This window comes from Monodelphis domestica, chromosome 2 (genome assembly GCF_027887165.1).
Source record: "Monodelphis domestica isolate mMonDom1 chromosome 2, mMonDom1.pri, whole genome shotgun sequence".
NCBI classification, from domain to species: domain Eukaryota; kingdom Metazoa; phylum Chordata; class Mammalia; order Didelphimorphia; family Didelphidae; genus Monodelphis; species Monodelphis domestica.
The window spans coordinates 427,847,574-427,874,422 of NC_077228.1; the positions used below are offsets into that span (position 1 = coordinate 427,847,574).

A 26,849-nucleotide genomic window follows, 5' to 3' on the forward strand; every position below is an offset into this window, starting at 1 on the left:
CAACCATTAAATTTAACCTTTACAGGATCAATTATAAAATACTTTGTTTGGCTTTCCAAGACTTTCATAATGTGGTCACTAATGGCCGTTTCCTTTCTTCCTTTCCATATACTCTGAAATCCAGTAACACTGGCTTCCATGCTCTTCTACCACCAGACTCCTGAGTATTGTCACTGACCATCTCAGACTTAGAAAGCTCTACTTTCTCATCTCTTCCTTATGATTTCCTTGACCTTCAGTCAGGGAAGTCCTGGCTAAAGTCTGACTTTCTATAAGAAACTTTCCCAGTCCTCCCAGTGTCTTACTTGTGATACTACCCCCTATTTATCCTGCCTTTATTTCGCTTGTATATAGTTTACATAATTTCTCCCGCTTTAGACTGTGAGCTCCTTGAGAAACATACTCTTGCCTTTATACCCTCAATGCTTAGTACAACACCCAAAGTGTCATAGACCTGTGAGAAACACAAATTGACAGTTGGGTACAAAGACTAACCTCAGACAGTTTTAATTTAATTATTACAAATTTTTCATTATTTAGATTTTTGTTTATATTCTCCATATTCTTGCTATAACAGACCAATGGTGCTAGTGAACAAATCCTTTTTCCCCTGAGAACTGTACCATTAAAACTGGAGGGAAAGAAGGAAGAAGAATGTCTAAAGCCAACATCCTTCATTGTTACTACAGAGCACAACATTATTTTAATTAAACTTCCTAGGGCACACCTGCCTGTCTACGTGCACATACCAGTGTGCACTCATCTACACATGCTCTAAATAATCATGTTCAAAAAAGAAAACTGGCCACCAAAGTCAAGAGTTTGCTTGAACTCCGTTCTTTTTTTGTAAGGATATTAGGCTTCCCTATAACTTCAATCACGACCCCAATCTGTTTTTTTTTTTTTAATTTTTATTTTGTTTTCCTTTTTATCATTGTTTAAGCTTAGCAAGAGTCTTAACCTTAAAAAAAATTTTTTTCCTCCTCACAACTGCAGCTCTTCTCTTTATTGCCAATTAATTTTTAGCTAATCTACATTGCTTTCTATCTTGCCGGGGTCACAGAAGAGACCCTTGAAAGCTCTACTCTTCAAAGCCCAAATCTTTGAAATTTCCTGTCTCATACTATGATGACACTGTGCTTTAAATAGTTGACTGTCTTTAGAAAGGATTCCTCAACTCATCTAGGTTCAGGAACCAAGAAGGCCTTTGTCACCAAGGCTCAATGCGTATATTGATACATGTTGTGCTTAGAGATTTAATTTACATTGATTTCTTCTCTGACCCCAACCCCTGTCATTGACATTAGATAATTGTGTGCTGTCTAACAATAAATCTATATTCACATTTCTGCATCTCTAGGGTGTTAAGTCCTAAAGACAGTTATGAAAAATAGCTTCTTTCCTGCTGTCCAGGGAGCATCTGCCCTCTGTTGGTGTTTAGTTAATGGTAACCTTCTATATTTAGAATCTTGAATTTTTTCTAAATGTTTTTTGTTGTTATCATGTTATGGAGTTATCTTGATTCTTTGTTAAGTCTCTGAAAGGTACTTATGGATTATGTTAACCATAAGAAGAACCATGATATACTTGAAAAGGTCCTGAAAGGAGAGAGAAATTAGGGAGTCAGAAGAACTGAATTTAAAATCTTAGTTCTGTTACTTAACTATCCATAGGGTCCTGGGTAAATCTTCTAATCTTTCTCAGCCTCCTTTTCCTCACTTGTAAAATAAAAGTTTTAGATTAGATGATTAATTGGGCCTTTTTTCCTCTTCTCCTCTCCTCTCCTCTCCCTCTCCCTCTCCCTCTTCCTGTCTCTCTTTTTTCTTTTTAATGCTCTAACCTTCTTTCTTAGACTTGATACCAGTTATAGGTCATAATACAGAAGAGCAATAAGGGCTGGGTATTTGGGGTTAATTGACTTGCCCAGGGTCACACAGCTAAGAAGAGTCTGAGATCTAATATGAACACCAGTCCTTCCAACTTCTGGCCTGGCTCTCCATCTGCTGAGCCATATAGTTGCCCCTGGCCTTTTTCTGACATTAAATGTATGAGAATGCTAAGTTTATTTTCAAAACAAAAAAATCACCTACTTTTGACATAGGAGTAGGAAGTAAGTCTGTGGATAGCCCATCCTTTGAAACAACATTCTCTTATTCAATATGTCTCCTTTGTGCTTCTTTGTTTTGTCTTTTATTTCCTGAAAAAAAATGTCAAAATTATGTTCTCTGTCATAAATTAATTAAATAACAAGATTTTACTATACACCTAATATTTTTCATATACTGTTTCTAGGCTCTAGGGATAGTAAGGCAAAAATAAAAGTCACTGTTTTTAATCAAGTAGGAAAATGTCATGGTCAGATTCAAATTCACTTTGACTGGCTAGAAGTAGTATTGGAGAGGGAAGAGATTTGAGGTAGAGACACCAGTTAAGGAATTAATGTAGTTTTCTTGACCAGTGGTGATAAAGGTGTGAGCTGGGCTTCTCTTTATATGAATGGAGAGGAGATACTGTGATAAGATTGGTCAATTGATTGGCTATGGGAATGTCTTATACTAAAAAAGTCATCTGTTCAATCCCTCTCTCTCTTTATGTGTATTTCTTAACAATTTACCATTGTATCATTGTCAAGGTAAATGGGAGTACCATGTAGGGAAATGATCCTCAAACATTGTCTATCAGGAATGAGAGACAAGATAGCCTTCAGTTCTTCTAGAGATGTTTAAACTTTTTTCTTTAAACAAGGCCTTTCAAGATTCCATTAAAAAGATTCTGTAATAAGATGTCTTTTGTACCACAGAGAAATATTATAATAAGATTTTGGAGCTTGCTAAACATTTAAACCAAAAGCTATGATGTTCTTTTCTTATACTCAATGGTAAGTAAACATTCCTTATGTGTCAGACACTGGGGATACAAAAAGAGGCAAAGGATAGCAACTTCTTAAGGAGGTCACCAAACTAATGGGAGAGACAACTAACAAAGAAATGTGTATAAACAAACTACATACAGGATATGTCAATTAATAGACTGTATTCTCTTTTTTTGAATGACCCATTCCATCTACCTCAGTGATTTGTATCAATGTCATAGCTGAGGATAAAGATTTATGTTTTTTAAGTAAACTTTTTGGTTACCACTGCTATTATCCTAACTAGGATGTTTCTAAAAGGTCATTTAATAATTCTACCTCTAAATGAAGTTAATAGAGAACAAGAATCGCTTGAACATTTAGTAATTTCTCAATTGTCACTGTGGTGAATGACTTTATTTCTATAATAGAAAAGTGACTGACGATCATTTAATCATTTTATTAGACCATTGATAGTGCAGCCCAGTAATAGTTCACTGAAGCTTACTCAACAGCCTGAACTGTGATTCACTCAGGGAACAAAGCTGCCATGTGCTCCTGTTAGTCAGGAGACCATTAATCCTTTTATTGCTTTAAAAAAAATGAAAATTTTTCTGATCTCAAAAGGATAAACGAGAAGCTAATTGTTCAGATTCTTTTAAATATCAAGAAAAGTTTCCTCTATGAAATTTCTTTATGTTTTAGTTTTTAGATTTTGTGAAGTTGTGTGTTCTCAAATTTAGATCCCAGTAGGGATGCACAGAGCTTAAAATATAGTGCAAGTTTATATGTTAAGAAAGAGCTATTGAAACTAGAAAGATTTCATTTAGTTTACTCATATAAGCAGACCAACAACAAATGAAATGGCTCTTTTTTTTTCTGACAAGAGAAGTAACTGGCAGATGTTTCTCCAATTTTGGAATGCTCCTAACAAAAATTATAAGGTTTTTCAATATTATGGGAGATCATTCTTATGCTGAAGCACTTGAAATGGTATTACACATAATGACAATGATGAAAGCAGTTTACATTTATGTAATGGACTCTGAACTGAAAACCTATCTTAGATACTTGATAGCTATGTGACCCTGGGCAAGTAATTTAACCTCTTTCTCTGCCTCAGTTTCCTCATTTATGAATGGGGATAATGAAAGGACTTACCTCATAACATCCTTGTGGAGATTAAAAGATATAAAATTTGGGCAGTACTTTTCACATTTTAAACATAGATAAATATTAGGTCTACAATGTAGGTTGAGCCTCACCAAAGTCCTAGTAACTATAGACAACCTTTATTCCCATTTTACAGTTAAAGGATACCCACTGGGTCAAAAGAGGTTAGTATAGTATAGGTCATACTGGTTGGTAGATAGCAGAGTTGGGAGTGGAACCCTGCTTTTCTGACTCCAAGCCCAATACTCCTCTCCTTGTACCATGCTGCATCGCCCAGAATAATTCCTACTTTGTTTCTGCTGCCTTTGTGTGCTTTCTGTTATTGCATTTCTTAATAGGAGCAAACCCTCAAAGAAAATGGGATCTTAGAGGAACAATAACAACATTTCTGTAGAAACTATCCTTTCATTTCTTCTGATTTTTTGTTTGGATCTCTTATTTCTGAAGGGTTTTAAAACTTTTTGTAACCCTACGCATGTGGCTTTTGATTTTTTTTAAGGACAAAGTGCTCATCACATCACATTTTTTATTCTGATTTGTAACTAAGACATTGTTTCCTCTGTGAAGGATTCATGACTTGTGAAGCTAAACCATAAATTTAGGAGGCTAAGATCAGCATTTGTACCATTTACTCATTGGACATTCAGTTGGAGGACTTTCTTGCTCATTATACTAATTTAGGCAGGATAAAAGGAGATGAAAAATGCAGAGTAATAATTTGCCCAAGTGCAATTATGCCCTATAGTCTTGGAATAGTTATAGCAGCAGTTAAATGCACCCACTTTTGAAAAAAGTCTTTTCTTGATTTTCATTCGAGCCTTTTAATATATGTTTGAAACCTCCAACTGATGTTTCAGGTGATTATGGATAATTTCTTAGAATCTATATTGCTTGACTGGGGGTGGGAAGGAAATACATTGTTCTCATATAATGTAATGATTTTGCAACTAAACACACTGATTTGTCTGTGAGTATCACAGGACTCTATTTAATAGTATTAAAAGCCACAAATCTCTTGCTCGCTAATTTATGGTTAAAGATGAAGAGAGAGAGCGAGAGAGACAGACAGACAGACAGAGACAGACAGACAGACAGGGGAAGGGAGAGACAGACAGATGGGGGGAGAGAGAGAGAGAGACAGAGAGAGAGAGACAGAGAGAGACAGAGAGAGAGAGACAGAAAGACAGAGAGAGACAGATAGACAGAGAGAGAGACAGACAGACAGAGAGAGAGACAGAGACAGACAGACAGACAGAGAGAGTGTGTGTCAGAGTCTTTATGAACATTTTCCTCAGAGACCTTCCTGATTCATGAAATGGGAAAAGTTGTATCTTTACAACGAGAATCATATGAAATGAGACAAACCAAATACTTTTTAGTTCTTAAAGTGCTACGTCATCTACTATACATATTATCTTTGTCGTATTAGAGTAAGAAAATTAACCTCCTTGGGTTTTAGATTACTTATCCACATAAAAGGTTTAGTAGATGTTCTTCAAGGTCCCTTCAACTTCTAAATTATGATCCTAATTTAGTAAAAACTAACTAAAGAAATAGTTTTATTCAAATAGTTTTTACTGCCTGTTCTTTCCATTTAAATTGTTTTAGTCATTGTTTATATTGTTACCATTTTGTTTTGCTTACTTCATCCTATATCAGTTCATGTGAGCCTTTTCATATTTCTCTATATTTGTCATTTTTGTTCTTTCTAAAAGCATAATAATGTTTCGTTACATTCATGTACTATGATTTGTTTAGCTATATCCCAACTGATAAATGTTTGTGTTTCCAAATCCTTGCTACCACAAAAGATGTTACTATAAATATTTTGGCATATCTGGAAACATTTTTCCTTATCTGTAAACTCCTATCAGTGGTAGTGGTGGATTCAAAGTCTGTTTCAAGGGCTGTGGTCATTTCATTTGCTTTATTTGAAAAGTTCCAAATTGTTTTCCAAAACTGTTGTCCTGATTTACAGCTCAGCTTCACCAATAAATTACAAAATACTCCTTAAAGAGAGAAAAAGCCAACTTAAATGCTCATGTCTGGGTCACACACACACACACACACACACACACACACACACACACACACACACACACAATGAAAATAACAAAAATCTCAAGCTTAATTTTTCATTTTAATGCTATCCTAGTTAAATAAAAGGACATTTTACAGAACCATTTAAAATATTCAGAAAATTTAGAAAAACAAAATAATTGAAGGGGGAATGAAAAATATGAAATAATGCAAAAGAGTAACAATAAACTATGATAAAGTAGCAGTCATAAAAACCATTTGGTATTGGTTTAAAAATATAGAAGTGGATCAGTGGAAAGACTAGACAAAGTAGATTAACTGGGAAGAGTGGGATTCAACTAAGATAACCCTAAAAGGATAAATTATTTAAAAAAACAAAAAAAATGAGACTAAACTCCATATTTGATAACAATTTCCAGAAAAATTAGAAAGCAGCCTAATAGAAATTAGCTTTAGATGAACATTTTACATTGTATTCTATAATAGATTCAAAATGGATGTATAACCTTCATATTAAAAATTATAATATCAAAATAGAAGTAGATCATATATCTTTCACAACTGTGGTAGGGGATGAATTCTTAATTAAAGAATAGAGGCATTTAAAAAAGGATAAAAAATAATTTTGATTACATGGAAATGAAAAGCTTTACAAAGTAAATTAATTCACCTATATTAAAAAGGAGGAATGTGATAGAATGGGGTTGGGGGGTAGGAAATTTTTGTGTTAGATTTCTTACATAAGGATTTGGTATACAAGTTACATAGACAACTGACAAAGACAAGTTTGATCACACTATTTGCCATATGGGCATATTTGAAAGTTATGATGAATTTTGCTTTTTATGAGGGAGAGAGTAAGGCATACATTACTCTCTAGGCCTACATGACTCATGTGCTAGAAGTAGACTGAAGACTTGTGTCTGTGAAAAAAAAAACATTTTTAACCCAATTAGTTGCCAAAAAACAGCCAAACTATTACCTGGCCTTGAACTTGTCAGCTCTCACATCTGGGTGTTTGTGGGGTCATTCTCTACAACTGAATTCCATTGCCTCCTTGACTTTACATTTTAAATTATTTTCTTTTTTAAAGGTTGAACTCAGTTGTCACTTCTGCAAATCATCCTTGGTCTTCCCACGATGAAGGTGTTTTTTTCCTCTCCTCAAATTTTTCTTAGAACACTTTGCTTAGATTTCTCTTATGCTTGGTTGTATTCTTATAAATTACTTGGACACATGTCAGACTGCCACCTCCACTAGAACTAAGACTCCTAAAAACTGGATTAAAAGGCATTTAATTTTTTAAATTGTACATCAAGTACATACTTCTACCCATATACTTCCTATAAAACAGCTATTGTTATTGGAAAGATTATTATATTAGGAATTAAAAAGCAGATAGATATTCCAGGTCTGGTTCTATCAGCACATGACCATGTGCTGATCATGTAACTTCTCTGAGCTTCAGTTTCTTCAATTGTAAAATGAGAGTATTAAACTAGATATCTCTGAAGGTTATTCCAGCTCTGTTGAAGTTCTATTTTATGATCCTTTAGAGTTTTAAATCAGATTCTGTTTCTAAATAAGAATTAACATTGTGCTTCTTAAGAACTGAGTTTTAAATTTCCATTAAACTTACTTAGTACTAATCCTGGAAGCATTTCAGGGAATTTTATTAAAGGCAAGAAAAGGATCCTAGACTGGAACATTGTAAATTATTATTCAGTCCTCTTTACTATCTGTGTGACAGATGAATACTACTGTTTTGAAGGTACAAAAGGAGATTGCTTTGTTGGATGCATCTTGCCTCTGGCTACTATTTAGCACTGTTCAATTTCCATTTTTCCACATCTACTTTTGGCTAGACAAGGATATTTAACAGCATTATCTGGGTAGCCCATCATGCCTATTCAATGAATCAGCCAGTCAGGGAGGTCATAAAAGTAATGTGGCTTCCCTACCACCACCCAGTCCCTTCTGAGACTTATTGCTTCTGGGACAAAACCATCATCAGAAATGAAGAACTTCAAAAGCTGCTTGTCTGTAATTGCCCTACTTGGCAGCCACATTCTGAATCATTCTTTTTTCCATGGTAGTACAGTGCTAGAATCGAATGTGTCACTTTCTTCTCTTAGGAATAATAATAAAGACAACATTTATATAGCACTTTTAAGGTTGGCAAAAATCCTTTCCTCACAACAAACTTGTGAGTTAGATATTATTATGATTACCATTTTGTAGGTAAGAAAACTGAGATGCAGAATAGTTGACTTGTTCATGATTGTACAGCTAACAAGCATCTAAGGAAAGAGTTGTACAGGTTTCCCGATTTTAATTTTCAAATAGGGCAGTCAAACTTGTCAGTTGGTAGGAAGGGGAAGAAAGGGAAGAGAGGAGGGGAAGGGAGGGAGGATATTTTATTTTGACATTTTGATTGCTTGTGCATCCCATTGACAAATGATGGGAAGGCCACCATACACTCAGAGAGATTAGGAGAGAATTGTGATTCTGATACCATTGAGCTTATAGGATGTGGTTCTTCACCATAGGGCTTCTGAAAGCATGAGGGTTGGGGACTACTTTCAAAGCCTCATTTAAAATAATTGGCTTTCTAAGACTTTACATGACACCTAAGGGAGCTCTCAAGATTAACATTTTTATTTTTTGTCCTATTCCTTACAAGAATAGAGGAACACTCTTATTGAGAGAGATAAAACATTGAAGACCGTCATTACTGCTATATGTAACATGGTGTGAATCTATTTATTCTTTTGGTTTTATGGTTAATATTATAAATGTGCCATAAGTGTATTCAGAATGGCAAGCCCTTTCCTGATGGAGATTATAGTTATTTCCTATGTCTTCTTTTAGATTTTCCTATAACTAGTTAAAACTTTGAAGCTGCCTAAGAGATTGTTTCAGAGTTAACACTGCACCCCTGGGAGAAGAATGGAATCTCATCTTTTTTCCATACAGCTAACAAAAAAATCTCCCTCTGATTTCAGAGAGCAATGATGTCACCAGCTAATGAGCAAAATATTTCTTGCTAAACAGACTTGAATCCTTTCCTGACTTCTTTGTGGAAAAAAAAAAAAACACAATGTGTTTCAGATTTTGTATAGTTACTTCTGGCAAGTCATAAACACGTTTTCAGCAGTACTCATTTACTTAAATGGTGGGATTTAATTTTTCTTATAAACATCAAGCATCATACATTAATCCCATTACTGTTCCCGGAAAGCTCTTGCCATAGTAGTATGCTATACTACTGATGAATCAGTTTGGGAAAACAATAACATTCCAAAGTTTTTGAGACCTGGTAATGGAATGAAGCAAAAGCCAATATATTAATTACCCCCAAGGCAGGGAGTGACCTTGGATGGGAAATCAATCCTTTGGATCATTGGAGATTAGGCTTGTTGGAGAGATTATGAAATTAATCTTGGAGCAGAAAAGGAAGACCATAAGGAGATTGTTGATTGATATCACATGCTATTTACCAAAGATAAAAATCCCAGGAATGGTCATCTTTATATCTATGGTTAGTAGAATATTTTGCTTTTGACTGTTAATAGAAATTACTGGGAATGTGGGGAATATTGAGGTCAACTATATATTGTTGCCACCTATCTTCCCATTTCTCTGTTTTTACTTTTGTTTACTGATGCTGCTTTTTATTCCTATTCCGGAGCTGAGAGTTTGACTAATAGTTAACTTACTTTTCTTAAACAGACACAACATGAAATTCCTAGGGTTTTTTTTTTTGAATATTTTATTAATGCTTTTTTTTAACATACTACTTCCAACTTTGCATTGCCTTGTACCTTCTCTAACAACAACAAAAACTACAGCATTCTTAATTAACAATCTACCACCTCTTTCCTGAAATGAAGTATGTTCTAACATCAGCCATTTAGAACCAATATTTATCATTGTGCTTAATTTGGCTTTTCTTATTTTTTTAATGTTATCTTCATTCATATAATCAGCCATTGTATGACAACACATTGTATGTTCTATGATATTTAGTAGTTAGAGTGTTGCTGGGAGTCAGGATGACTTGAGTTCAAGTCCCACTTCTGACATATAATACAGGCAAGTTACTTAATCTCTTAGTGTCCCAATGTAAGAATTAAATTTAAGAGACTGACTAATGATTAATAATTTTATTAAGTCAAAAATAGTAGTAGGAAGAAGAAGGAAAAATAGAAGAGAGCTATAAAGATTTTCTAATCTGTGGCTGCCATTTTGGACACAAACACTGAGGAGAGCAGTCACCAGGAAACACAGAAGTCCAGAGAGCAGGAGCTCCCCTCCTTCCTCAATTTATCCAGCCTAATCTTCACCTACTAATATCTGACATCTCAGGAACCAACCATGGCTTTCCATTTTGTTTGTGCTGGGGGGGGTGGGGGGGAGGGGGTTTGGCAGTCCAGGGAAGATCATCCTGCCCTCCTGGTCTACTGATACACTTGACTCCATTGCTCCATTATGCTGGCTGTTCTACCCTTGTGACTAAATTTATCTAATGATTTCCCTGGCACAGTCCTCACTTCCCAGCTCATGCCCCAAAACTCGCTCCAGGTGCACATAGTGAAAAGAAGGGAAGAGAAATTTCCTTTTCACACCAGGCAATTTTCTAAGACTAGAAGTTACAGAGCAACCATTATTTTTCATTGAGAGTTGCTTTACTTCATGTTAATACTAGAGAAAACACAAGTTCAGATGATATTTTAAAAAAAAGTTAATTATGTTATTCATGTGATGCCACTTTTTCACTGCATCATTTCATACAAGTTTTCTATGCTCCTTTCAATGTGTCATATTTAATATTCCTTTAAGTGTAATAGTCTATGACATTCATGTGGCACAATTTGAATACCCAATCACTAGAGCACCAACATTGTTTACAGTTGTGTTTGGTTTTTTCCTTTTACAAAAACTACATATTTTTTTTCATATTGGATTTTTCTTTCATTTACCATCTTCTGGAATATGCCCAGTAGTAAGGTCATTGGATCAAAGATAGACACAGTTTAATAATATTTCTTGCACAATACCAAATTCATTTCCACAGTAATTTAATCATTTCACAGTTTAACCAATAAATGCAAGTATTCACATTTTCTTGTGGCCCTTACAAATTTTTGTTTTTAAATCTTTGTCATATTTGATAATTTAAGTATGGTTGACTTATTTGGGTACTATTACAAACTCAGTTTTTTCATGTGCATTTCTCTTATTAGCAATTTGAAACTTTTTTCCCCATAGTTTTAATAGATTTAGAAGTAAAAGGGATTAAGTTCAACTTTTTCCTCCTCATTTTAAATTGAGGACATTTAAGTCCAGAGAGGTTAAGTAACTTGTTCTCTCCCTCATCATCCCCCAAGTTTCCAGGATTACACAGGTAGTAAGTAAATAGCAGAGCCCCTCTTTTGAATCCCACAGACCCTGTCTTACAGTTTGGTATTCTTTCCACTACATTATACTTTTAATCTTTTGGAAACTCTTGGTTCAGCTCTTTTGGTCACCTTTCTAACTTTCAGCTTTTCAAAGGATTCCTAGAGCAGTATCTTGAGAGGTATGGTTGCCTACAGTGGTGAGTCTTCACTACCATTTTGTCAACCACATGTAGAAATAGAAATTTTCTATCCTTTGGATTATTGGACTTGGACTTGGGAAGACCTGGTTTAGAGTTGTGTGTGTGGAGAGAGGGAGAGAGAGAGAGAGAGAGAGAGAGAGAGAGAGAGAGAGAGAGAGAGAGAGAGATGAGATCAGATGAGATCCCATCCATCGCGGGTTTATCACAAACTCTCCAATCCTCAGGTTCCCAATCTGTGAAATAAGAAGGGCTGAACTCAATGCCCTTTATGATCTTTTCCAGTTCTAAATTTGACTTCTTATGGGACTCTGTAACCTCTAGCTTCTCCATTCCTATTTTATGGTCATGATCACCACTTTCCATGCTGATTGTCCTCTGTATTGCTAAGGCTCCCAAGCCAGACCATTACTGAATTTCCCCCATATGTACTTTCAACTAGAGCTCTATTGCTTTAATGTTTTGGAATTGGAGCCTGGTAGGAAGTGGTGGCAAGAACCTGGTACTTCTAAACCCCTGCCAAGTCTTCAATTTTACAGGTTCCAAACCTGTGTTCTTATATAAAATACCTCAGAGGTGAGGATATAATTTCTCCCCTCCTTCCTCATTTTCCAGAAAATATGACTGAACCTTCATAACTTCATATTAATCTATTGAACCACCTATACGACCTCATAAATGTATTCTGCTGAAGGACCTGCTCTAGATTTTATACTCCTCCTTTGCTTTGATGTAGTAAATAATGTACCTATCCCTCATGTATCTATGGGAGCAGCTAGGTGGCTCAGTAGATTGAGAAAAAGGAAGAGAAATGGGAGGTTTTGGATTCAAATCTGACCTCAGACACTTCCTACTGGTGTGATCTTAGGCAAGCCACTTCACCTCATTGCCTAGTCATCCTTATAATTCTTTTGCCTTGTAACCAATATATAGTATTGATTCTAAGACAAAAAGTAAGAATAAAAAAAAAGAATAATTGATATGCCATCATTATGTAGGCATGTTTGCAAACATGCAGTATAAACAAAAATGCAGTATATAACAGAGAGACAGATTAGCCAGTTAAGACTAAACACTCCTGAAACTTGCAGGTTGGATTTTTGGGGCATATCATAATCACAGAAAGATAGTATTATACTTTTGACCTTGCTATGTGATATTTATCTATATTCCAAACTTATTCAAATTTATATTCAGGGCTTCTTAAATTCTCCATGAAATTGTGTTTTAAAAATATTTTGATAATTATATTTTAATATAATTTGTTTTTCTTTTTAATACTTTATATTTAATTTTATTTTGTGTAATTAACATTGAGAATGAATCTCTTAATCTATCCCAGATGGGAAGTGCAGCAGCCACTCATGGGGCTGGTGTTACTGAAGACTGGTCCAAAATTTTCTACCTTCTCTATTTTTCTGACTTTACTGTGCTCAGACTACTTAAGGCAGCCTGGTAGCTTTCTGCTTTTGAGAGTTTATCATATTGGTGACACACTAAGTGTAGACAACTAATTGGGATAAGGAGAGTGTCCGTGGTATCAAAGGAAGTTAAATAACCTATATTATTTTTATAGTAGTTACAGTTTGAAACTTCTAGATTCAAGAGATCCAATAGCTTCCCTCCTTCCCTCCTTGCTTCCCTCCCTCCCTCCCTCTGATAGAATAGATACCATGATTAATTTATCCAGGATTGCCAGTAAATCCAATGCAAACCAAGGACTTTTCCATGTATTACTCTCTCCAGAGATTAACATGGGAGTGATGGGTAAAGTATTATGAGAAACCTGAGTTATATACTTCTTCACAGGTGGGATAAACTAACCTGCCTAACTACGAGTCCAATTCCAAAATAGTACTTAAAAATATATTTCAGTGCTTCCTGTGTTATTAAATTAGGAAGATTTTATGTGGGGTTTATTGGTGAAAGTTCAGTGCTGTCTTGTTTATACCATTTTCTGTTCAAATAACACCATGTGCCTGGGCCTCCCTGGGGACCTTTGAGAAAATGAACTGACCATCTTGTGACACAGGCTTCATGTGCATGGTTCACAGTGGAAGGAGAGCTCCGCTGGGCTGAAATTATGATCAGAACAATTAGAGAGTGGCAGGAGCCCCAAAGGAGGTTAAGCAACCTAAGTTATTTTTATAGTAGTTAAAACAGAATGTGTGGGCGAGTGCCCTGAGGTGTAGGAAAAAAGGTATGAAAAAGCAACAGCTTCCTAAGGAAACCAAAATCACAAGTTTTAATTTTAGTCCTTTCAAAAATAACCTAGAAAGCATCTATTTTCAATAGTGGTGACTCCCTTGTAGGGGGATTCTTTGAGAGAATGTTTGAAAAGGGGTCTTTTTTTAAAGCTGGGCTATATTTCCTCTGTGCTTTGGCCTTAGAGCTTTTTTTTTAAGAGTCAGGCCTAATCCTGGATCTGCACACATTCTCTATTTCTTCTTTTCTTTTTCTGAAATTCCATAGACAGTAATTAAGGAACTGGAGGCCAGCAAGAGGTCATTGAGCCTTCGTCAGTGAAAACAGGGATTGTTTGCCATCTACAACACTCCCTTTTTTCCTTGTGGTGAATAGAAGATTTGCTTAGAGCTGATGACTTATGCCTTTCTTACAAGTTATGCAGTTAGTAAGAAACTGGAGAATCAGTCAGGGAACAGAAAGAAGCTAATTGAACCCAGGATCTTTTTTTTTCTCCCCCCCTTTTTTCTTTTTTCATCTTAAACTGTGACACTGTTGCCTATTTGATAATGTAATTTTGGGAGAGACAAGTTCACCAAGTGCCTACTCTTTTATTTGAGACTGTGGACCTGACAGAACAGAAATTAAGAAATCCTTGGACTTGAGGGGAAGGGGGGGGTGGGTGGGAGCAGGGAGACTTTCAGATCTGTGCCTCAGGCCTGCTAAATGCCTAAGCCGGTAAGTCATTAATTGTGTTGCATGAAATGAAAAGATATGCTTCTTATCTGTGAGAGAAAAGCTTCCTTATGGCTTTCCTCATGCTACTCTTTCTTCTTTGTCTTTTCTCTTTTATTAGTTTCAGAGAATTGCTTCTTATCTCCCAGTTTCCTCTATTTTCACCTTTTCCTAGTAGATTTATGTCTAATTGATTTGAGGTGTTGTTGGTGGTCATGGTGGTGGAGGTTCACTAACCCTGAGGATTATTTTGAATAAAGAGAAAGAATGCACATTCAAACTTTTTCAAATTGGAAAAAGTTTCTGGGGGCATTGAAAGATTCAGATTTGGACATAACATTTGATTAAAAGTGTAAATTAATTTTGCTTCTTAGCATTTCCTTTTTTCTTTTTACATATTGCCAAGTGTTTGACACAGAAGAGGCACTTAATAAATCCTAGTTGATTGATTGCTTATATTAAAATTTATGCAAGTTTTTAAAGTGGATTTCTGTTTATCAGGATTTTAAAAATTGCTGTTGAAAAGAAATGTCAGATTTAAAAAATCATTTCCAGTAAGTTTAGTTCAGCTCTTAACTCTGTGTGTGTGTGTGTGTGTGTGTGTGTGTGTGTGTGCATGCATTTATGTATGCTTTCTTACATGAGTATGCTATGGACCCTATTGGCAATTTGATGAAGTCCCTGGGTCTCTTCTCAGAAAATTGTTTTTTATAACACCTAGAATTACAGGGGAAATGAATTATATTGAAAGAATGAATTATCTTGTTACCAAAGCAAGAACTCAAGTTAAGAACCTTGGTTTCAGTATTTTGTAATTTTTTTCCTTTCTCGATTTAGAGATTAAGTTAATTTGACTTATATATTGACAGCAGCACTTATTTTCCTTGAAGGAAAGATAGCCGCAAGCTTAGAATTTCTGTTTCAGCCAAGGATATCCTTGTGGTCCCCATCTGTCATGGCAGTTCTCCGGAGGGGCAGGGTTGCTACTTCCAGGGTCATTTCAGCATCTGTTATACAGCATTCTCTATATATACTAGTGGAGCTGCTTGTGCCCCTAGTTTGGGAGAAGGCATTTTCTGTGGCATAGTGGTTGCAGGAGTCATTTAACGTCACTTGGAGTGAAGATGCTGTTACCAACCGGCAGCAACAAGCCAGAGCTGAGTAGTTAGCGGGATGAGACCATTCTTCATTTATTCTGTCCTCCTAACCTCAGCCTTTACAGATGCTGTTAATTTGGTTCCTGTTTCCCTGTAGTCCTTTATGTGGTTGTGTAATAAAAAGTTCTCCAAGCTGGCTCAATGTCTTTGCTATTAGAACATTGCAGATGTGTTAAGGATGCACTTGTTCCAAATGAAGCTGAGAAGGAAGGAGGCTCCGCCCTCCTCTGCCTGCCAAATCAGCCCCTTAGGTTCCTCATTCAACGCCCTGGCCCCTTGAATGGCATGCTATCTCTTTAAAGCAACTAGTTTTGTGTATTGGCTTGGTCAATTTGTTATGGTTTAAAACTGTGGAGCCAGCTGTCTGCAATCTGATGTAATGTTGCTATGGAAACTAGAAATGAAACACTTAAGCATTCACCACAGAATTACTACATATAGCATTAGCCAAAATAATTAAAAGTTGAGCCATATGGGCTTTCTGGTGGAAAAATCTGCAGCAGCAAAGCTGGAAAGGAGTTATGTTTCTATTTACAGTGCTATAAATCCATTTTTTCTCATCATTTAGCAGAGGCAAGTTGCTCTTTGAGAAGATAAGAAGTAGAGAGTGATATTGTACTTTCACAGTTTAGGAATGGAACAACGGCAAAATTCAGGGTCATTTAGTAACCTTGATTTCATTGTATCAATTTATGCCTCGACCCTCATCAGCCAGAGTTACAGTAATTGAGATTTTATATGGCACATATTGGTCTACATAGTATCCACTATATATGCAATATGTATGTATACATATGTTGGAATTTAACATTGTTCTTTTCCAACTCTTGTGAAACTTTTCCAACAGGAAGCCATTCATTATCCATTGCAGATTCCCCCCCCCCCCCCACCAGAAAGTAACTTGGCATAGGAAGAGTTTTCAATGGACCTTTTCTATACAGACACATTTTCCCCCTGTCTGTGGTCATATATTTCCCACATTAGGAGACACAGTAAGAAATGGGCAATATTGTGAGAATATGTGTAAGTCCTACTGGCATATGTCCATTTTGAAGCAATTGGGTAGCTAGGTGCAAAGTGGATAGAGTACTGGGTTTGGAGTGAGGAAGAATCATCTTTCTGAGTTCAAATCTGGCCTCATATACTTATTATCCATGTGACCCTGGGTAAGTACTTAACTTTGTTTGCCTCAGTTTCCTCATTTATAAAATGAGCTGGAGAAGGAAATAGCAAAATTCTCCAGTATCTTTGTGAAGAAAACCCCAATTGAGTCATGAAGTTCACACATAAGTGAAAAATAACTGAACAGTATGGATTTAGAAGTCTATACTTTTCTTCTCAATGGAAAAGATCACCTGTACATTTAACTTGGATGAGAATTTGGTATAACTATCTTCATATGTATTTCACTACTAGAGGGAGTACTTTGTATATATTAGGTAAATAAATGTTTATAGGATTGTTTAAAAAAATACCCTTACCTTCCATATTAAAATAATTTCTTGTACTGATTCCAAAGCAGAAGAGCAGTAAGGGCCAGGGGTTAAGTGACTTGTCTAGGATCACACAGCTAGGAAGTAGCCAGACTTAAACTCAGTGCCTCCTATTTCTAAGTCTACCTCTCAAAGCACTGACTCACCTAGCTGCCCTTGAAGGATTGTCTTAATAGTGAAACAGCTAGAGATCTGACTTTCTTTTTATCTTCTTCCTTTCATTCTTCTTTCTTTCTTCCCACAAAGGCAACTTTTAAATTTTTTAAAAATCAAACATTCATTTTCTGATATCAATTTTTTTTTTCCTAAGGAGGAAGTGAGAAGTCATCACCTTGCTGTTAAAGAGCATCCCTCGGATTTATTTTGGAACCAAAGTAACTTGTAAACTGTTGAGAGAGACCTTTCCAGAAATAAACCCTTTCCCCCTTTTAATGACTTTGCTTTCATTTAGAATTTTTAATCTCTTGGCTAGTTGTATAGCTGCTCAATAAGTGAGCACTTCCAGCTGGATCTATCTTGTCTAGTTTCCAACAGAAAGTTCTTGACTGCCTTGTGTTGAGACTTGGTGTGTCATATACCTCCAGAACCTTCTTTCTCTAAGAAAGTAAAAATAGCATTGGTTCAAAGTCCTTAAGAGCTCAAGTTTCTCAAAAATAGATGGAGCATGTGAAAGCAATTAACAAGTACCTGGAATATATTATTTTCCAACAAAATGAAGCTGGGCGTAGGAAAATAGGCCCTCAGAACAGCCATTGCTATTAAATCTGTTGTCATGGTTTAACTATATTTGATTTCTCCCCTGGAGATTTTGCTATGATGGCATGCCATTCTAGCAGATGCTTTATGTCTTAAGAACCAAAGTTTGTGTGTGTCCTTCTATATCCTATTTCTTTTTTCTTTGTTGCTTCATCCTCCAAAAACCTAGATCACAAGTCCTCTTTCATCAATAAGTACCTTGAATGATCAGTGACTGTGGTTCATAACAAAACTATTGCCAGTTCACTTTGAATAGATATGACAAACCTAATTCACATGTTTATTCCACATATACACATGTACGTTTCTAGAGAGTTTGTGGTTTACGATTCTGAACCTTTCTCCTTTAGCAGAGCTTAACTTCTGTATTTAGAAAAAAAAAAGAGTGTTTAGATAGTTCATGTAGAATTGAGGCAACTGGAGATTCTTAAGGGACTGATTAATCAGACTATAGATTAATAATCTATCCTCCTCTGGTTAACCACTTTGTGACCATTTCACTGCCAATAAGCAAATTCAGCCAACATGAGTAAAGGAAATAAAATATGAAACCAAAATAGTTAATGTTGCTGCTTGTTAGAAATTTAACTATTATCAACAAAGCAAGAATCTAAGACAACTCCAAAAGGATATCCATGAATGCACATTGGAACATAGCATTCTTCACTTTATTTCCTCTGTGACTTTTTCTCTAGTGTAAGCACTGTGTCTTCTTTCCCAACATGATGAATAGGGAAATATATATGATTACATATGTATAACCTACAATCATTACCTGCCTTTTTGGGGAGGGAGGTTGGATGGGAAGGAGGGAGAAAACATGGATTACAAAATTTCAGAAAACAAATATTAAAAATTATATCGATGTATAATCTGGAAAAGATTTTTAATTAAAAAAATTGAGGGACATTGAACCTATTGTCTGCAATAAGGATGTCATAATTCAATTTTAGTCATGAGATTGATAGTAATCCAAAATTTACCCATTCCACTGATGAAGAAATTGAGGCCAAAATAACCACCAAACACTGAGATCTATTCCCAGACTAGTGGTTTGTTCATAGTTGGATCACTCCCAATAAATATGATGATTGATTAATTGTCAAAAGGGATTTATATTCCTGGTCATTCGGGATGTCAGTGAGAGTTGAAATGCACTCTCCTTTGTTTACAAAAGTTTAATTCTCCTAGACCATTCTTTACTAATTGCAACATATCTTTGTTGTTGTTAGCCTTGTGATTAGTAATGATAAGATTATTGTGCAGTTTTCTCACATGCCTTATTTGACTGTACTTTTAGAAAGTCTTTTTGTTGTACTGAGATGGAAAAGCAAGAGTTGAAAGAGTTATTTGTAAGGAATTGGAGTAAAGATGCCAGCTTGGGGAGGATGTGAAGGATTAGGTAGGCTGGAGCACAGGCAAAACCAGTGAGGTATCCAGTGTTTGCGTGCCTTGGTCCAGCTGTGCTCTGCCTTTGCTGCCTTGGAATGCTCACTGTGCACCGGGGCCAGGATTTTGCTGTCATTTTGAGGGAAACTCCTTTCTTTTTTCCTAAACTTTCTGAGCAGATAGAACAGAGGAAATAACATATTGAATGTGGGAGCTGGCTTGAAAATGAAGCCCTCAGCCCGTTCACAAGGAAAGGATTGTTTTAGCTTGTGTCACTGCTGCTGGAGAGTGAATTTTTTTTGTCTCTGTAATGTTTGATACTTGAGGGAAAACAGCTGGGACTGAGCATACTTGATCTGATGCGAAACGAAATGGGATGCTGGGGAATATGGACTGTACTGTATAGCTGGAAAAGGTCAGAATTTTCCCTTGGTCACTGTCGGAGGAATGCTGGGTCTGTCCTCATGCTAGCCTTCAGAAAGGGACTGGAGAAGGACGAGGGATGGCTGCAATGTGGCAGGGTGTTGTTCCTCACAGATGGGATACAAGGGCTTTTGCATCTCTTCCTCTTTCCTGCCCGGCTGGTTTTGATTTTCTGGGAGGATTGGAAAAAGTCAACAGATTTTCATTTGGGGAGAAGTAGTTGGTGACCACGTTCAGCAGCTAGTTCTGACGGGCTAGACAGATGAGTGCCTGACCCAAACCACAGCAGCATAACTGGAATTACAAGAAGAGCCTGGATAGGAGAGTCCTGCCTGAGTTACACTAAAAGCAGACATGAAAATAGTTGAGATTAAATGCATGAAACGCAATCTGAGGTCAAGAATGTGTATTTGGGGGCATAGGACCTGACTTTACACTGAAGTACTCGTTAAAATGGTAGGTGGGGCTTTGTGAAGCCAGTCAATGATCTGTTTTTTGTTTTCATTTTTTTTATTAATGAACTTTTTAACTTGGTAACAGATTCTGTCACAGAACTGCCTAAATTCAGATTGGTGGTGCATTGGGGTTAAACTGGGATTAAGCCATGAAGCAATTATTAGATTAACTTTTCCTTTGTTTCTTTGCCAGTCAAGAGAACAATCGGATGATGAAACAGAGGAGTCGGTGAAGTTTAAGAGGTTACACAAGCTGGTAAACTCTACTCGCAGAGTGAGAAAGAAACTCATTAGGGTGGAAGAAATGAAAAAACCCAGCACTGAAGGTAAAAAGCAAACTACACTCTAGTTATTCCAAAGTAATTTGATTTTCATTTTTTAAAAGACTCTTTTCAAATAGAAATCACACTCTGAGCCCTGGGTTGGGACTAATGGAAAGAAGTGTACCTATAAATTACTAATTCCCAAACTAGTCCAAGAAGGTGTCCTATACGACAAAGTAATTTTTAGGGTACCCTGAATTTGATGGTGACAAAAGGGGGCATGGTTGCTATTCTCTAAGTGATGTGATATGTTAAAAATGAAATATACATTGATGCCTTTATGGTCTCTATTTTTAAAGAGCTGTCTTTATTTGGCAATGTCGTTTTTTCCCCATTTGCTTCATATTTTATTACATTGCTCTTTCTGGGTATCAAAACAGAGCAAGGTGAAACATAAAGAAAAAAAGGAATGGGGAATGGGCCTTGATTCTTTCCCAATGAACTCCAATATCGGCTTACCAGACACATCTTAAGCAACAATTTTACTTGGCAACATAATTGGAGTATCTTTAGTGCCCCTTGATATTTCCTCTGTGTGATTTGTGGGTTTGGTTTTTTTGGGTTTTTTGCAAGCCCAGTAAACAAGTTCAGGCTTAAGCTAAATAGGTCTTTTAAGGACATCAAATTCTAATGAGCCTATAAAGGGATCTTATTGTCCCCCTGAATTATTGGGTTAAAAATTAGAAAGATATCAACTTCTGTCATTGTAACAAATATAGTTTGAAGCTTGATTTTTGGCAAGTTAAGCACTGATCTTTAAACTATTGCTGGTATATATTTATAGTGGTTGGGCCCTGGTGAGATTCTTTTTTTTTAAAATGATGCCATATAAGAATAAGGTTTTTGGTTTGGAGAAGGTATAGTAAATGAGGAGATTGGTTGTTCAGTTCATTAATATTTCACGGACAGTCACTAAGACAGTTTTACTTGTTAAAATGTGGTTCTTAATTAAACTTTTGTTTGGTGAGGATGAAAACGAAGCAATTTGATAGTTTCCATTGTCTTTGTCAGGCTTTTCATTGCCCAAAACTCCAATAGAAGCTCCAATAGAAGAGAAAAAGAAATTACTGTTTACTGAATAGGATGAAGGTTTCCGGTTGATTATTTTGGTTCAGATTCCCCAGAGACCTTTTGAAAGGGAAAGAAGGGAGAGGCAGAAAGAGAGGGTGGATGTGGGAGGGAATATATCAGGGAGAGAGAGAGAGATTTGCTTTTATGGACAGGTTCAGAAGCATAGAACTAATTTTTAAAATTAATTTGTTTTTGTTTTTTAATTTCTGTTGCTTTAGACCCAATGTAGATCTTACTCTAGAGGCAAGTTTAAGTGACAGTTATCAATTAGGTCTTCTCACTGCATTCCTATCAGCCTGCACAATGGGGGCAAGTATTACTCTGACAACACCTAGAACTATTTATATTAAGGTGCAGTAAATATTTCTAAACTGTAGCCTACTTTTATGTAATTAATTTGTTTTTGTTTTTTTGGACTTGAATATATTGTTGTACAAGGATTAACTGGATTAAGTAGATTGTTTCTGAAAGGCAAAATATGAAGATGAGAAAAAAATGTATATATCAAGAGACAGAGTTTAATTTTAAAGGCAAATGGCAAACATGATCCTTCCCTTCTTCCTCATTGGCCTGAAAGTTGCTCTAGATAGCTTCAGATGGAATAACTGTTGTTTATGTGAGCCCCAAACTGCCTTTTCAGTTCGTACTGTGACAGGGTGCCAGAGTGCCATTGGAGTCCAGCTCATTGTTCCATTACATTGAGAGGAGAGGCCCCAGGTATGCTTCAAAAGAGCCCTATTGCAACACTGACATTAAAGGAGACTCTCCACCTGAGCCAAGAACCATTCAGGCAAAAAAGGAACCATGAGAATGGCTCTGACAGAATATCTTGAATTCTACCCCTGTATTGAGGCAAATGCAAGGGTTCCTAATAGCTTTGAAAGAACTCTTTTAACACATGGATTTACCAAAATGATAAGGAACCCTAATGCTTATATTGATTGGTTATAGCAAGATGAACTGCCATTTGATTCATTATATACATAAGGTTTGGAATCAGCATGGTATAAAGGATAGAGTTCTGGATTTTGGGGTTCAGACTTATACGTGGTAGGGACTTTAGAAGTCACCTAGACCAAACCTCTCATTTTGCAGATTAAAGAAAGTAAGACCTAGAGGGCTTAAGTCACTTACTCAGTAGCCCCCAGGTAAAAAGTGGATGATCAGAGAGTCAAACCCAAGTCTTCCAAACCCATTACTCTTATCAATAGATAGTGATAGATGCACCATGCTAGAGTCAGGCAGACCTGGACTCAGATCCTAACTGCCATTTACTAGTTGTGCAACTACTGACAGGACAGATCACTTAAACTGCCTGAGTTTTTAGAGAATATCAGAGAGATATCTCTGAGATTTATCTGTTAAGTCATAGACAGGTTTTGAGCTGAGTTGGTGGAGGGAGTTCAAATCACAGATCCTTAAAGTATTGCTGAATGACTTTATTTTGTTCAATGTGAGTATCTTAGGCAAAAGTAGGGTATATAGGGTTGGAATACTTTGAATTATCTCTGATTTCTAGGACTTTGGAGATGGCATTTATTCCCAGAAGTCTCTGGGTTACATGTAGTGTTATGAAATTGATACTCTCCCATTTCTGTTGGTTTCATGTTTTTCTGCTGACTCTGATGCTTTTAGGTCCTGAGTATACAAATGGTGGTCACAGCAGAAAATTGTAAAATACAATAAAATATCAGTGCTATAATCATTGCTATTATTATTATTATTATTATTATCTAAAACTATCTCTCTAGTTCAATGTCCCATGTTTCAAAGTAATCCTTCTTTCTCTTCTTATTAGACTTCTATTTTCCTAGTATCTTGACATTTTAAGGTCTTATAAAAAAGTAATCATAAATGAGTTTTCATTGTGGTGTTAATCATTGTAACTTATTAATATGACATCCCTTCTAAGGTATATTTGCATTTTAAAAATCCCCTCCCCACACTAGAAAAGATATCATTTGACCAAAGAAAACTATGTGTGTGTGTGTGTGTGTGTGTGTGTGTGTGTGTGTGTGTGTGTGTGTGTGTATACACACATAGCTATGTCTTGCTTCTCTGGAGAAGGACATATGTGTTATTCTTTAAGCACTATTATATGTTCTTTGGAGAGGTAATACCAAAGATGCCTGAGTTTCTGATGGTAATATTTCAGGCAAGGAGTCATTTAGGGGCATAAAACCTTTATGTCAAGCAAGCCATTATGGTTGTGATTGGTTATGGTTGCCAGATTTTGGTTGGATTGACTTGCCAGATGCTGAATTTCTGGAAGTGGAAGTCATGTATGATATATTCATATGCCTGCCATCTGATTTCAGAATCAAATACAAGACAGCATGTGATGAGGCAGTCATATTGTTAAAGAAGCATTTTGGTCTTAGGACTTCTATGGAGTAGCATAGATCCTAGGAGACAACCATCATAGTCCTGGCTGCTCCATATCCCTTGGACCATTTTAGACTGAGTTAAATCCAAACCCATTCACTTTTCTATAAATGGTACTTCTTTTGTCCTATTTCTGTCTCCAAGGTTTCAGCTGTATCTCTTTACATCTGACTAAAATCTTTATCCTGTCCACCCTTAGCTGATGGCTTCATCTCCCTAAAAAGAAATATGGCTGAAGCCATGAGGGCCCCAATTTTATTCATTCCTTCAATGGAATCAATGAGCAAATATTTATTAAATGCTTAAGATATATCAGGCACTCAAGTCTATAAACACAAAAAGGTGATCAACCCTGCCCTGAGGGAGTTTGCACTCTAGTCAAATCAACAAACATTTGTTAAGCATTTACTAAGTGATGGACACTATACTAAATCTTAAGGATACAAATACAAGCAAAAAGAAAGATAGTCTTTAACATCAAGGAACTTATATTTTAATGGGGGGAGAAAAGGGAGCTGAAAAGTAAGGCAGGGATTAGGGAAGTGCGGGGAAGGAATGGTGATGAAATCTAGAGAAATAGGAGAAGAGTGATGAATTTCCTGGGAAATTCTTCAAAATAGAATTTCAGGAAGGAACTCAGCAGTGAAAAGAAGGAACTATAGGAGTAGAGGGAACTTCCAGAGTAAGAAGGCAGCTAGTGAATGATGGATCAATCCAGACTCAAGAATGAAGCTGGGAGATACAGTACACATAGGAAAATAGAATCTAGGGAAAGAAATTTTGGCTATGGGAATCACAGGGGTTGAATGGAGCCATATGATGTATCCAGTGGTCATACCATTTCCAATAACAATAGTAAGGTTATTTTGATTTCTGCTTCTAGAGCAAGACCAAAAGGTAGAGGTTATTGAGGGCTGCAGAGTGTATATCCAAGCATATGGCAAAATACATGCACTTGGTAGACTCTGTTTTTCTTCTGGATGACTGAATGGGAGGTAAAGCATGGCCCAGGGGCAGCAAAATACAATGAGTCTTTCACTCTTTCACCCTCACCATTCAGTATATTTCATCTTCAGAGCTAAGTGCCCAAACTGAATGGATTAACTTCTTGTGGGTAGGGGTGACTTCCAAAGAGCCAGACAGGATCTGGAGGCTTCCATGTAAAAGGCATTGTGCTAAGTTCTAGGTTTTTAAAGACAAATGATTAAGTCTCTTCCCTTGTTGTGGGAATGACAACAAGATAAAATGTACAGTTATAACATACATGAATGCATGCAAACACATTTATATTGCATATATTGAGTAAATACAAGCTTTTTAGACAGAGGACTCTAGCAAATAGGGGTCAGGGGGGATCAGAATAGACCTTGTGTAAGAAGTGGCATTGAACTAAACCTTAAAGAAAGCTAAGGATCCTAAGAAACTGGCAGTGAGGATGGTCTATACAAAAGCACAGAAGCAAGAGATGCCTCTTTCCTATCCTCAGGTTGACCAGGTTAGCTTAAACTAGAGTTCTTGAAGAATAATGGGCAAATATACCTGTCATAATATAAGGATGGGGCCCTGAGGTTCAGTGATACTCAGTTTTAGCAACCAGGCAAACAGGAGAGCAAAAATAAAGTATTATTATCCTTCTTGGTTTCGAAGATTAAGAAGCCTAATCTTAATTTCTGTAGTTTAGTGTTCTCATTGTGCAAGGAAGCTGCACTGGGTTCCATCTCCTTGTATTTTTTGAATAATAGCCCAAGGAAGATGACCCATGATACCAAGAAGCTACAAAAATTGAGACACGTGCTCCTTTGCTTAAAGGGACCCTGAAGTTTGCAGAAAACCAAAATTTCCAAAAATCAATCCCATCTGCCTCAACAATTACTACAGTAAACAGAACTGAGCTGCAGGTCAGAGAGAACTTGTGACCTCCATGCGGGCACATTTGTTGTTAATCTTTTTTTTTTTCTTTAACTCATTCCCTGGGCAACTATTATAAGGCTGTTCTTTTGTTGTATTTGGTGGTGACATTTCATCTTACACCAGATTCTTAGGGTAAAATATTAGTGTTTAAAAATGATAAAGGGCTTTTTAACAATTAAAAGCTTTGTTATGATTTTTGGTCACTCATCTCCAATGAAAGCTTTTCTCTTTTTAACTCCCACGTCCAGTTTCTCACCAATGCCCTTTTCCCGGCTGTTATATTTAGTGCCCTATCCCTCTGTTCCAAAAAGCTTTTTACTTTTTTCCTCTTTAAAATTCAGCTGGTGGAAAGCTGTGGTGTTAGAAAATTTCCTTAGCGTAATTAGAGGGACACAGCCAGGCTCAGTACACCCACGATTTGACCTACTTCTTTTCTTACATCTGTTCATATAAGACACACAGGAAAGGACTCAAGTGAACCCATACCCCCTGCCAGCAATTCCAAACCTTTCCACTCGGTTCTGTAGGGCTTAACTCAATACCTGATACTGGCAAACACTTAGGGATGCAAGCTGGAATCCTTGAAATAAAAAAGAATGTTGGATATGGCTGATTGCATGTCAGTGCCCTGAATGCTCTTCTGACTCAGTCGCTTCACTGGTATTGATGGGAACATTTGGCCGAGATCATTGAGTGTACTCGGTACTTTGGGTTTGGCTTGTCAACTGTAAGCGATATATGGGGGGGAGCTCAGTGGCTTAGTGGGTTGAGAGTGAAATGATTACTCTTTCTTTTATCTGATTAACTTTAATGAAAGAAGAAAAACAGTAGTTTCCCCCAGCTGAAATTAACTAACTGCTAAACTTTGAATGTAGTTAGATTCTAAATCCTCTCTCCTAGGTGA

General features: G+C 36.5%; 1 protein-coding gene across 6 annotated transcripts in view; it reads left to right on the forward strand.

Moving 5' to 3' along the window:
* The window catches only part of SASH1 (SAM and SH3 domain containing 1), a 391,591-nt gene that overhangs the window by 317,151 nt on the left and 47,591 nt on the right, over window positions 1-26,849 (forward strand). For 3 of the 6 annotated variants that reach the window (XM_056818913.1, XM_007484703.3, XM_056818914.1), the window contains one exon: window positions 20,449-20,581. In XM_056818913.1, the coding sequence (XP_056674891.1) occupies window positions 20,449-20,581 (133 nt within the window). Of the gene's footprint in view, window positions 1-14,122; window positions 14,586-18,859; window positions 20,257-20,448; window positions 20,582-26,849 lie in introns of those variants that run through there. The other 3 variants (XM_056818915.1, XM_056818916.1, XM_056818917.1) reach the window with 3 other exon arrangements.